This window comes from Mustela putorius, unplaced genomic scaffold (assembly GCF_011764305.1).
Source record: "Mustela putorius furo isolate JIRA1106 unplaced genomic scaffold, ASM1176430v1.1 tig00003972_pilon_pilon_pilon, whole genome shotgun sequence".
In the NCBI taxonomy this organism is placed as follows: Eukaryota; Metazoa; Chordata; class Mammalia; order Carnivora; family Mustelidae; genus Mustela; species Mustela putorius.
The window spans coordinates 17,938,090-17,951,801 of record NW_025422115.1 but is presented as its reverse complement, the minus strand read 5'-3'; the positions used below and the strand labels follow the sequence as shown (position 1 = coordinate 17,951,801).

The 13,712-nt window shown below is 49.3% G+C and overlaps 1 protein-coding gene across 5 annotated transcripts in view; it reads left to right on the top strand.

Annotated features, from left to right (window-relative positions):
* ARID3B (AT-rich interaction domain 3B) overlaps window positions 1-13,712 on the top strand; it is a 55,343-nt gene that overhangs the window by 32,661 nt on the left and 8,970 nt on the right. For 3 of the 5 annotated variants that reach the window (XM_045070438.1, XM_045070439.1, XM_045070440.1), the window contains 2 exons: window positions 2,148-2,219; window positions 2,425-2,530. In XM_045070438.1, the coding sequence (XP_044926373.1) occupies window positions 2,148-2,219; window positions 2,425-2,530 (178 nt within the window). The remainder of the gene's footprint in view (window positions 1-2,147; window positions 2,220-2,424; window positions 2,531-13,712) is intronic. The other 2 variants (XM_004758417.3, XM_004758419.3) reach the window with 1 other exon arrangement.

Below are 13,712 nucleotides of genomic sequence, written 5' to 3'. Positions count from 1 at the left end.
TAGGGCAACCTCCTGCATCCTTTGAAAGGGGGACTGTAATTCCGTCTGGTTTTGCTGACCTGACAGGCATAATTCATCTTGATTATTCATTGTGCTAGTTGCCACCAGATGACACCAGATTTCTGTTCACTGTAATTACAGTGTGGGGGTGAATCTTAGCCTTTTTCTTTATTCTTTTTTGTTGTTGTTGTTTAATAGTGTTTCTCCTGCTTGGTTATTGGCCTCCCTGAGCTGAAGAGCTGTAGGGAGATCTCTGGTGGCGTCTGCCTGGGGAGATGATGAGTGCACTTAGATAGCATTTACTGAGCACTTCCTCACACACATCTTTTACGAGATAAGTAGGGAAACAATTTGGTCTAGCCTGTTCCATTTCAGCTGACAGAGTGTCAGTTCTTCTTGGTTATACTTACCTCCCTGTGTACTAAATTGCTATCAGAAAGTAGGTCTGCATCTCAGAGCCCTCTTTGAGTAGGGGAAGCAAAGTATGGTCCCAAAATATGACTAAATAATAACCTCCGGCTTTCAGGCAAGCTTTGATTAGAGGGGGAGCTAGGAAGAAGGGAATTAGATGAGGCTTTTGTTTTATTGATGAGGTTTTACAACACGATCCCTGTGCAGTCCAAAGAATGTCCTCCCAAGAAACCTCTGCTCCCCATCCCCAGAGGCCCCTCCCCAACTATTTGCGCATGCGCCTGTGGTCCTGGGGGTAGAAATGAAAGAGTGACGGGCTCCATTCGTCCAGTCCCGTCTATGAGGTCCTCCACTGGACCAGCATGGCAGAAATGAACAGCAGACTTCTATAGACAATTCATGTTTCCCACTAGCAGAGAGCCTTTTTGACTCTTCTGTACAGTAGATGTGTGTGTGGTTTTTTTTTTTTAAGATTTTATTTATTTATTTGACAGATAGAGATCACAAGTAGGCAGAGAGGCAGGCAGAGAGAGAGGAGGAAGCAGGTTCCCTGCTGAGCAGAGAACCTGATGGTGGGACTCGATCCCAGGACCCTGGGACCATGACCTGAGCCAAAGGCAGAGGCTTTAATCCACTGAGCCACCGGGGCGCTCCTGATGTGTGTATTTTTAGAAGAGGTGCTTAATTGATACAAATAGCCAGTTACTGCCTTTTAGCAATGTTATAGTTCATCAAGCATTTACTGGGGCCTATTAAGTGCCAGGTGGTGTGCTCTTTGCTGGGGTTACAAGCATGAATGAGACACTTTTGTTCTTGAGCTTACAATGTGGTGAGGATGATGGATAATTCCAAAATATGTTAAGTTCTAACCTCAGAATATACAGAGATTGCTTCCAGAGTGCTTAGCACGGCTGGAGTGAGGGGAAGGCTTCCCCCAGAAGATGTTACCTAATCCGAGGAGTAAGAGTTACGCAACTGAATAAAGGCAGGAAGCAGGTTCCAAGAACATAAACAAAGGCATATTTGCCATTTGCTCCTATTTGGCTGAGTGGTGTTGGTTTAACCTAATCAATTAAATTAGCATTAGGTTTTCATTATTTCTCTAATGGCAATGCATTTCACCCCAGTGACACAGTCTCTGTACCTTGGAAAGAATGTCAGTCTCCGAGGACCATCCTTTCTCTAGACTTACGGCTTCTAGTGGGGAGGCTTGGCCAAGAGACCAGAACTTCAGGACCTGTGTCCTGCTCCCGGGACACTTTGCCCTCCATTTAGAGTGTCATAACGGAAGCTGGGCTAGGTGTCATTATAACATACCGTTTAGTATCTAAGCACACCATAAAAGTCATACAAATGCATATACTGTATAGAACCTAAAGAAGTACAGCTCAGAGTGATGGTTTCTGGAAGATCAGCTAGGGATGAGTAGGTTCTCCAAAAGTTGGGCCTTGGTGTCCTTGTCTTCTAGGATTATCAAGGAAAAGTAATACCCACCCTCCTCCAACAAATGGATGTGATTTTTCCACCTGACTCCCTCTTATTTTGGAATGTAATTGAAAGCAAAAGAAGAAGCTGTCCCATAGGAGTGGCAGAGGCAGTCAGCCGAGCAGTCTTCTATGGTCTAAGCCCAGGATAGCACAGTTGCTGAAGGTCTTCGTCTTTGCCCTGAATGATTGTCCCTCCCTCTGCCACTCTGTCCTATTCCCTTCTGAACTCTGTGCTTTGTTCCCCTTCAGAATGGTGGTTTGGCCTGGAGTGATGATGCTGATGGAGGCCGGGGAAGAGAGATCTCTCGAGATTTTGCCAAGGTCTGTAATGTTTCCTTTGTGATAACAAAAGGGGCAGTTCTGCAGTGGGTTGTTGTATCTGATCCCCAAGGAGTAAGGACAGGAGTGGCCTGTGAGTCATATCTGTTGTCATACAGAGAGAAGATTGTGTATCTCTGGTGTGAGACTTCCTGCATTAGTTGGAATTTTTCACTGTGTTTTTTTTCTGGGGGGACCGGGATTGCAGCTGTATGAACTGGACAGTGATCCGGAAAGGAAAGAGTTCCTGGATGACCTCTTCATCTTTATGCAGAAGAGGGGTGAGTGTGCAGTCTACTCAGTTTTTCAACTCCGTGAGTATTAATTGAATGCCTACTGTGCACAAGTTACTGTTAGCCATCCTCCATGCAGAGTGCCAGCGTCTTACTTAGCCCAGGAGAACAAGAAGCATTTCCTGATTATCGATTCTGGCCTTAGCAGAGGAATTGGCAGACAATGAGATCGAAATGGGCAGAGAGGGCCCTGGCAGAAAATGAATCCATCCAAATTTTGTCCTGCCTTATTTGTGATGCTCTCTTCTGATTAACTGGTCTCTAGGAGATAATTTCAAATTCAAAGGTACTTTTTCCTTAGCCTTCTAGCAACCTTAGACATCACTTTAAACTAGTATGTGGGGTTTCATGTTGGTGTACCTAGTCTCACAGAGACTGAGAAAGCCCAAGAAAAGGCTAGAATGATTGCCCTGAATGATTGTCCCATAGAATTTGGTGAGAGGGTCTGAGATGATCCATGAAAAGGGAAGGCTAACTCTCTTTTTCTTACCCATTGGCTCTTTGGTTTTTGCACCCACTGGCTCGGTTGGGGCGTTCTTGCAGTTTGTAGGTTATGTGGGCATCTGCTTTATAATGCACCTTCCCACTTCTCTGTCCATCTCTCTTTCTCACTTCCACCCCCCCGTTCCCCAGCCATCTCCACGTTGGACCCTGACGTGACTGAGTCTTGAGCCCCAGTGACTCAACTTCCTGGCTTTATATCCTGTCATAGCGCTGGGTTCACCGGCCAGGTCAGCCCTCAGGAAGCATGGTCAGAAACCCAGCCTCTCTAGGAGAAGGTCCACAGCAACCTGCATAGCTCCACCCTCATTACCCTTAGGACACAAGAGAGAGCTGTTCCCACCAGCCTCTTGCCTGGGACCCTGCTTTCCTTGGCTTCTGTGTCAGCTCCTTTATTGGGATCTGGGACTGAAATCCTCCTCTTCTTCTTAGGCTGAGCTTAAAGGCAGCCCCCAGCAGGTATTACTCTGTGTGAACTCCTTTCTTTCCCGCTCCTTCCTCTTCCTTTACATTCTAAATCCTCACTGCTGTCCTAGCAGTGTGCCCATGACAGCTGGTTTGTAACAAGGATGACTGAAAGTTTTGTGTCTCTGTGTCCTCCCATCGCCAGGCCTCTCAGAGCAGTCTAAGCAGCCTAATTAGTTTACTCCCCCAACTACTATCTGGAGCTGCATGTGTCGGTAAAAAACAAGAATATAATCCTGAAAGATAATGTGACCGGCAGCAGTGAAACTCCCTGGTTGCCCTGAGAGCGAAAAATCCACTTAATACTTTGGTCTCCCTTCCAATTACCTTTTAATTATTTACAAGCTCCACAAGCCCAGCTGGTGCAAACCCAGGAGCTGATCACGTCTCGGAGGGGCTGCCATAGCAGTATAGATTTTAATCAGCAGTGTGGCTCCACTGCTTTATTCTCTACTTTATTGTTCATCTCTCTTCCCAGAAGGATTTTTTTTGAAAGGAAAATGGAAGTTAGATCAGCCTAGCCAAGAGTGAATCTCAGAAATGATTTATTTACTACTCTGTGTCCTCACTAGACTAGGCGCTCCTTGAGGACAGCCAGTTGGTTAGTTCTTTGCGCCCGCAGTGCTAGCACAGCACCAGACTGGGAGGTGCTCAAGAGGTGTTGGCCGTCTGAGCAGTCCTGTAGGCTTTCCTTACTCAGAAGGCCTGGAGCTGGCCCTCTTTAGATAGCCACCCTATAACTGGAAGTCAGCACCAAAAAGCAGCGTGTGCAGACAAGCTGGCCACTCCGCGGTGGCCAGGTACTGCCAGACTGCTGTTGAGTGTATTTCTGAGTGACCCCAAAGTGGGAGTAAGGGACTCCCTTTGATCGCCGCGACAGATCTTGTTCTGTCCTCAGCACATAAGCTAGGTATTTCACTGTTTGCTGGCATCACCCATAGGAACAGAGGAGTCCATTTTGCTATTTGTTAGTTATCCGAATACGAGTTTTCTCAGCCTCAGCATATTTACTTTGGGGACTGGATAGTCCTTTGTTGTAGGGACACCTCCCAGTCGTGATAACCCAGAATATCTCTAGATAGAGTAAATGTCCCCTGGAGGACAAAGTCACACCCATCCCCCACCCCCCATTAAGAACCACTACTATGGAAGGATGGGAAAGAGGATGAAGGTCTAAAATTTACTTTGGAGAGATATTCTTTCTGGAAATCATCTTCCCTCCACCCCAGTAGCAGGACCCGAGGGCAGCGGGGGCCTGTGCCGAGCAGTATCACCAGCGCTCCTCCCATGGCTGAGTGCCAGAGGAGTGGGTGTGGGGGCCCTGTCCTGGGCTGCAGCACAGGGGAGGCCTCTGAGAGGAAATGCACTTCCAGTAGGAGGTACCAGGAGTGGGGGACCCACCCAGGCGGCGGCAGAAGCATGGTTGCCCGTGGCCCAGGCCCAGCTGGCAGAACCGTTGTCTGTGGCCTGGCTGAGTCAGCTGGCACCCCACTGTGGAGAGCCGTGTTTGGCCAAGAAGTTAGCACTAGTCTGTGCCCATAGAATACAGCGATTGTTGCCAATGCTGGGCCTTCTGGAAGCATGCTGTGGCAAACAGTGTGTGTGCGCGCACGCACACATGCAGTAGAGAGGGGAGAGGGAGGCACCGAGGCAGGGCTGGAGGGGGGTTCCTTTAAACCGGAGGGGATCTCTTCCCTGGAAACCCGCATCTAATGGTCTAGCCTAGAGGGGGCGCTCAAGAGGGCTGTGAGCAGATCAAAGTTGTACTCCTGGGAAGTTTGCTGTCTTTGGTCTTCACACAGTGGTGAGCTCAAGGGCCCCTGGACATGGGTGATTGATTCTTCACCCCTGAATCAGAGTGTCTGCGGCACTCAGGAGCCAGATGTCATTAGTTGGGTCCGAGGAAAAGCCTCAGAGATGCCGGTAGCAGGCCAGCAACAACTCCTCCACAGCCAATGGGAAGGAGAAACGTAGATTTCACAGGAGCCACTGAAAACAGCCTGAGTTTCAGAGGCCTGGTGACTCCTGCCTGGGCCAGGAGTGGGGTTGGGCAGCTTTGACACTGCAGGCTGCACCGTAGAGGAAGACAACAGGGCTCGGAGGCAGTGGTCGGAAGGCTGCCCCAGCGGCCGCAGCTGCAGGTGATAAAATGGCTGTCCAGTGGGAGAGGGCCAGGCCGTAACTGCTGCTTTGTGCAGGGTCTCCTTCGCTTGTTAATGTGTTTGAGTGAATTGACTGCAACAGATGGGCCTTTCGGCTCCAGGCACCTTGGTTTCTGGGCCAGACCAGGGTGACTCCCACCCTGATGACTGCTGCCCCACTAGCAGAGCAAGCTGCCCTAGAAGGAGCCTGAGAAGAGGCCCAGGCACACCCCTTGGGGAGGCAGATAGCCAGGGAGAGTGCTGTGGACTGGGTACAAAGCTGGGTTCACATCCCCCCACCCAAATCTCCATGATCTGGAGCAAATCCTGCTTCTGGGGACCACAGTTTCCTTATATGTAAAATGAGAGGGTTCAATTAGAATTAATCTGGAAATTTCTTCCAAGTTCTGTATTACATCCATGACTGTGTCTTTTGAGCTTCCAACAGATAACGAGCCACCCTCAGTGACCAAAAAGAGAAGAGAAGCCCCTCTAGCAATTCTATCCAAACAGTTATGTATAAACCATACCAAGGACCCCCAAGACCAAGTGCTTCTCCCCTTTCCTTGTCTAAGCCACACTGAACTAAACTAGTTGGTTTTGCTTCTCCTCCTCCCCACCCCCTGTTGCTCTGGAAAGATTGGTGAGATTTCAGAGTTCTGATGCCCCTTCTGGCTTCCCTTTAGCTGTGTGTGCACACGCACACATGTGTGTATGGAAAATACACACACGTTTCTTTGCCAAAAATAAAGCCAAACTATTGTAAATAAAATTCTCTGGCTAATTAAATTGACTGTGGATGGTTTCTGAGATATCATTCTGTGATAAATTCTCCAGGGGGCAATCTAGGTAGGCCAGAGGGGGACTAATTTGGAAGTCTGATAAGCAGAGGCTTATAAACAATTCCATTCTTCATCAGTGAGGAAGAAAAGCTTGTTTTCTTGTTTCCTAGGCCATGAAACAGAAAGAAATTGATTTCGCCGTTATTTTTAATATCCTTTGTACTTTAGAGATTCCTGTCAACCCATTTTCCAATCCCCTCCCCACAGCTCCAGCTCTAAAGGGGTAGAGAGAGCAAAGTTCACCAGGTTAAGGGACTAGACTAAGGCCACAGAGCCAATTTAGCATTTGTCCCCTAACTCCTGGGCAAGTGCTCTTTCCCTCTTCTGCCCTTGAGAAACTGGTCCCATAGTGCCAGCAGCTCCGTCACTTCCTGTTTGGACATTGGGCAGCCTTGTCTCTCCTTGAGCCTTCTGAGCCCTGCGGAGAATGCTGGTCTGCCTCCACAGTGGGGTGTCCAGTAGGGTCTGCCAGCATCTGGCCGATTAACACAGATGTAGAACTCTTCATGGAAGAGGAGTCTTCATCTCAGGGTGAGGCCTAGCTCTCAGGGAAGGGCAGATGTGACTGTTCACAGTGGCGTGGAGGCTGCCATCTGTCAGGCAGGATGGGGTTGGGGCAGGGGCATAAGCGGCGGAAGCTCTGACACGTCGTGCGTGCACCCAGAGCACCTTCTCCCTGCCCCAGCTGGACACACCAGTGAATGAACTGCCTAGTGACACAGAGGACAAGTCTTGTCAAGACCTCACCCAGAGAGCTGCCCTCCTTCCCCCACTAGTTCTTTTCAAGGCTGCAAACTGACCTTGGTTTTCCCAAATGGATTGTTGGATCTGTTCTTGATGTGTATATACAAAGAATTTACTGTGGGAAAAGGGTTTGGTCTGCCCCAAAGTGCAATTTGAGTGTTTTTCCTTCTGTTGTGTGCTTATCTATCCATCTCAGGCAAGGAAACGTCCATGACATATATTGCTTTGCCTTTTGGTGGAGGCAGTTTCTCATATATTCTTTGTATCTTGAAGTAAATGGTCTGTGCCATGGACATTCTTCCTGATAGACTAAAATATGTTGGCTTTGTCAGATGAAATAGGCTATGGGGCTTCATTTTCAAACTTTATCCCCAAATGAAAGTCTAAAATGCAAATCTTTGCCTCACAATTAGCCTTTGTCTGAGGCTAGGTCTTTTTCTCTCCCCACGTGTTCCAACTACTATTACTTTTTTTATTATACTTTTTTCTTTTTTTCCACTTGTAATAGTCATTTAATACTCTATATCTGTTCAGTTATCCATGATAACAGAAGGGATCCTAGTTTTTGGAAGACATGATTAATTTGAAGAGCCCAATTTTGTCATTAAATTCAGCCCCTTTGGCGTCAAATCTTTTTTTTTTTTTTTTTTAATTTTTAAGATTTTATTTATTTGAGAGAGAAAGAGAGCATGAGCTGGGGAGAGGGGCAGAGGGAGAGGAAGGGGAGAAGCAGATCCCTCACTGTGCCAGGATCCCAGGATGGGGCTCAATCCCAGGACCCCGAGATCATGACCTGAGCCACCCAGGTGCCCTCCTCCCCCACCCCACCCCCCCGCACTCTTTTATTGATACTTTGATACTTTCAGCGCTTGGTAAAACGGAGTTGATAGTTTTGCCTTCTTTGTTCCAGGTGAACTAATATTTAGTACCTCAGGGTTGGTGCCAAAAAGTCTAAAGGAAGGCTTTGGTTACACTTAGACTTGTGGTGAAGCTAGTGCTGTGGTTTGACAATAGAGGACAGCCATGTACTCCCTAGGCCTGCTGGGTTGTTGTAGCTTTCCTAGCACACTATCCTAGGCCCTTGAGTTGTGCCTTTCCCCATCAACTTTTTGCCACCGCTCCTAGAGACACTAGCCAGGTCTATTGATCAGCAGCAGTCAAAGCAGAAAAAAACCCAGTGGTTCACCTCCTCCTAACTCCTTGGCCAACTTCTCTGTACAGGGTTGGTTTTTGTTTGTTTTAAGACTTAAGATCTTAAGATTTAAGATTTTATTTAATTGACAGAGATCACAAGTAGGTGGTGGTGGGGCAGGCTCCCACTGAGCAGATAGCCCAATGCAGGGCTCGATCCCAAGACCCTGGAATCATGACCTGAGCCGAACGAAGGCAGAGGCTTTAACCCACTGAGCCACCCAGGCGCCCCTGAACAGAGTTTTTAAGCAAGGAGACAACACAGCCCTAATCTTCATTTGATTACTAGCCATAGGAGAACACAGTGTTTAACATTGACCTTCACCTAAAGCAATTAGTCTGAGCTAGAGTATCATGAAGAGTGAGGAGTTTAAAGGGAACCTCTCAGGTTGTGGTACAGCCAGTGCTCCCACGCATGGCTGCTAGGAGTATAAATGGGCACGAGCACTTTGGAAATGTACTTGGAAGGATTTACTACAGCTAAACACAGGCCGACTCTGATACCCAGCGACTCCACTGCTGGGCGTGTACGCAACAGAAGTGAATGCTGCGTTCACTGAAAAACGTCTCAGGAGTCTTCAGAGCAGTACTGTTTGTTAGAGCCCAAACTGGAAAGAACCCCAGTGTCCCTCAGCGGTGGATGGACAAACGGTGGCACAGTCCTGTAGGGAATTGTGCACGCAATAAAGAGGAATGAACTGCTGCTCTCACAGACCTAATGTTGAACAAAAGAAGCCAGACACAAGAGAGGAGATCCGCCATGGTTACAAGTACACAAAGTTGAAAAAAATCACCTGTGGTGATACAGGTCAGGAAAAGGGCTGTCGCCTAGGAGGGAAGAGGTGGGAGATGCATTTTGATTGGGTGGGGGCATGAGAATTTCTTGCAGCACTGGAGACCTGGTGTATTTTGATCTGAGGAGTGGTTATGGTTATAGGGGTGTCCGCAGAAGCCAGCAAGCTGTGACCTTCAGCTTCGTGCTCTGTAGCAGGTATCTGTCAGACCTGCTCCGTGGGAAATCAGAGGCAGAAGGCTTCAAGACACCTGTCAGCGCAAACTGGGGTATTGGGCCTCTTGCCTCTGCTCTGCTCATGGAGCAGTCGACTACACTCCACTGCACTGCACGCTGCCTGACGCGACTGCCCAGTTTCCTAGTGTGAGGTATTTTGTACGTAAACAGGAGGAAAATTACCAGTCATTTCTCTGCCTGTTCCTGGGCAGCAAGACCAGAGCAGGGCAAGAATTAATATGCAGAGGAATGGACAGGAAGCCTGTCTGTGCGCATTCCCTGCTTCACATGGGTCTTAACTCTTCCAGGCTCTCCACTCAGCTGCCCAGCTCTCTTGACAGACAGTGGAAATGATTAATGATCTTTTTTAAAGCCAAGAAAAAGCAGCGAGGGTCGTTGGCAGGGCCATGTCCTGGGTCCTGGGCCCTCACCCCTGATCAGTGGGCAGGAAGGCAGCTATGTGACTCTGTCTGGGGTCCGTGCCCCCAGTTGCGTCTGGTCTCATTGGAATGGGCCTATTCTCTGCGGTGGGGAGGAAGTCACCCTCCCTCCCACACTCCTGCCATCTCCCATCTTTGCCTCCATTGCCCAAGGAGGCCATCTACTCCGTCTGCCTTCACCCCTGCCCTAGCTCTGTCTCTGCAGTCTGAGCGGCAGGAAGGAGAGCAAAGTGCCAGGGAGCAGGATTTTTTTTTGTTTGGCTTCATCTGGCTGGAAACTTCTGATGACAGCTTTGGCCTTGCAAGTGCCAGTGCCCTGCGGCATTCCCACCACCCAAGGGTTAAAGTCCCAGGAGCCCCATAGCTTCGCTATGAGGGTCCCTGGCCCTCATAAAAGCCTTTTCTACACTGTCCCTCAGGCTGCCTCAGGCTCCCTGGCTGAAATCTGATAAGGGCGCTCTTTGTTGGAACTGTCAGTCTCTTTTATTGAGGAGGGAACTAGAGACCAGTGGCATTTCTTGGGGTACAGATAAGGCCCTGGATTCCTGTCAGAAGGAGCATGATTAATTACCCTCTATCCTAGCTCCCGCTTTGATAGCAGTGACTGACAGTACGCAGGCGGCCGCCATCAGGTGCTCACACACTGCCCCACACCCCAGGCACGATGGGGGGCAGAAACTCAGCCTCCTGCTGCGCCAACACCAGTGACCCACAGAGCGTGTTCTGCAGTGGCTGCTTGCCTCCTTCCTGGTTCTTCGCAGGTGGCTTTTGCATTTATTGGGGACAGAAAACTGTCACCTCTCAGATGAAGAGCCTCCTTAGAGGAAGATGCAGTCGAGCCCAGAGAGTAGGCCAGAGACACTCTTCTTCCCTCAGGGTTGGGGAAAGAGGCCTACTGTGGCCACACAGCGGCCTTCCTAGGATAAGTTTCTAAACTGTCCATTTCAAGATCACTTGGCAACATTATTCCATAATTCAGGCAAGCTCCTAAAACCAAGTCCCCCTCCCTTCAGTAATAATCATGACTATCAGTTTTTGTTTTAAGTTTTTATTCATAGACTCATGGGACTGAAAGTCATCTAGTCCAAATTCCTCATTTCACAGATGGGGAAACTGAGAACTGAATGTGTCGATCCCTCATCCCTAACCCCCTGTATGATATATTGGTTCCCTTTCTTGTTCAGAAGGTAAACTCAGCTTTTAAAAGTCCTCCTCTGCCTGCCCCCACCCCTTTCATAGCTGAGTCTCCTTGGGACAAAGGAGATGGGTGCCAGGTCCGTTAGGCACAGAGCAGACTATAGACAGACTGGCCTGAGGATCCAGCCTCTTTCTTGGTTGTCAGAATTGAAGCCAGGGCAAGTTTTGTATCTGGATTTTCTGGGTAATGTGAGAAAACCATACCATCATCTTGAGTTAGCACTCAGAACAGTCTCGACTTTGTTTCTGACATCCCCCCGGGGGCCTCCTGCCCTGGGAGCTATTTTTAGAAGTTCTGCAGAGGGCCAGGTTCTGGGAAGAACACGCCCAGTCTCCTTATCCACTGATCTCTGAACCAGGGTGCCTGGCTGGACCACAGAGCGGGACTGTGGGGGCCACCACCTGGTGCCATGTACCCCAGACCTGTGCTTTCTCCCCAGAGGGGCTGGGAAGAAGTCACTGTTGGTTAGATTTATAGCTTTGACTTAAAATGCCACTTTCTGAAACCTTCCTTGTCTTCTCAGCCCCCCTACCTGCCTGTTTCCCCCTCCTGAAGCAGTTCTCAGCCTCATGCAGTCACATTCTATGACTATAAAAAGGGGCATATTTTTTTTTCATGAAATTTCTACAGCTAAAACATTATGATCTTTCAGAGAAGCCACTTCAGATAACTAGACAATCCAGTGATTACTCAGAGTAAATGTATAATTCCTCTCTAGGGACTTGCCTCCAGAGGCAGTGTAAGCCACACCTGAGAACCTCTCACAACTCATCTTCAAATAAAATCCGTATAAACAGCCTGGTCACTTCCTGTTCTCCTGACTTCCTTCCAAGAATGACCATTTCTAAACGTAAAATACACCCTTTATGTTTGAAGGTTTACCACCATTGGAGATTCTAATGAAAATAACGCCAACTCAGAAGGCCATTTGCAAATGGATCTCCAAAACCGCAGTGTAGCTGGTTCTCCAAGGTGATTGTTCTGGAGAAAGCGGTCGGCTGGGCAAGCCCCTGCCTGGTGCTTACACACGCAGCCGCACCCATCCGGGTCTGGCACAGACCCGGCCGCATTCCGCTCTTTAACCCCTGCTTTCCTCTTCTCTTCCACCCCACTGAGTGCAGTCGTAGATTCTTTACCTTCTCGAGGACCCCCAGCTCTCCATCCATTCTGCTGCTGCTGGTCCACTTTGCGTGGGACTTGGCCACAAAGAGTTTACGCACACTGGGCCTCTGTACCCCCAGGCTCTTTACTAAGGGTCGTGACCCTAATGAACCTGCTGGGACCTGAGAGGAGAAGGGGACTTCTGCTCAGGGCTGTCAGCCTCAGACACGTGATGCTGGGGACAGGTCTGGTGGGCACACTGCCAGCACAACAGACATGCAACTGAGGGTCCCCGTTGGGTAACCCATAGCTGGTTGTTTTGACTTTGAGAAACACCTTCTTTTTCCATGTGCACGGCAGTTTAATCTATTAAACTAATCTATTAAGGAGTGGTGAAGGAGAAGCAGTCTCTGTCTGCCTTCACAGAGGTTGCAGTCCTCCTGGAATGCCTGGTGAAGGTGCGTGAGACAGAGACTAATCACCTGATGAGCTCGTAGGGCTTGTAGTAAGAAGTCTGAGAGAAGAAATCCCTCCAAACTGGGGTAGTTAGAAGATTCTTCCTGAAGGCCAGTGTGGAGAGGATTTGAGCAGAGGCAGGTCACATGAGGCTTGATGAGGGAGAGCACAAAGCAGAGAGTGGAGTAGAAATGAGCCTGGTTTGGGGAGGGTCGTGAGGAGACCGAGCTAGAGAGTGAGAGAGCGCGTCATCAGGATGCTTGAAACACTTCAAAGGCAGTCATTCAAGGGGTGTGTGGGACCCGGGTGATGAGACTGGGTAGGCGTCAGGGTCTGTGGGTGTGGAGCAGGAGAGTGAGTGTCGTCGTGGCTGCAGTGCGCACGTAGAGTACGTGGGTAAGAGGCCGCCATGGGCGGAAAGGAGGGGCTGGCTTTGGGGATAACGGTGGGTTCAGGGTGAACGTTCTGACTTGGAAGTGAACAGGTCACCCTGAAGATGTCCTAGAAGTTTCTGGAAATGGGAAGGGACCTTGAGAGTGGTCTTCCAGAGTCTCCAGGTGGTGCCATGAGGATGTGACCTGGCCTGGGCCGTGAGTGTGCTCGGGCAGACGGGCCTCCCACAGGAGGCAGACCTTAGCCCTGTCCTGCCAAGAGACCAGCTCTGCCACACCAGGCTCTCGTGTTTATGTCAGGAATTCATTTTATCGTCCAGAGCAGCACAGGGAAGAGAAGTTAACCAACACAAGCTGTGTGTCCTGGCCATGTACTCACAGTATCTCCTAGTTTACCTGTACCTTTGGGTCTAACACTGCGACCCCTTTGTGTTTGAGCCTCTGAGGACCAGCTGACCAAGACAGAGTTCTGGAGGACCTGCTGCTCCCTCCTCACACTTAGAAAAGAGGTCAGGTGCTGCCACAGAGGTCCGTTCCCCCTCCGCCCCACCCCCCGCCGTGTTCCTGCTGCTTGCTCTTCTTGGGACCCTTTGCTCCTTGCTCCGTTCCCTCACGTGAATTACCCTGTGAAAGAGCTGTACTAAGCCCGCATTTCAGGGCTGGGAAGAAAATACCATTCCATGACCAGAAAGAAAGAAGCAGGAGGAGCTGAGACAAACAGCA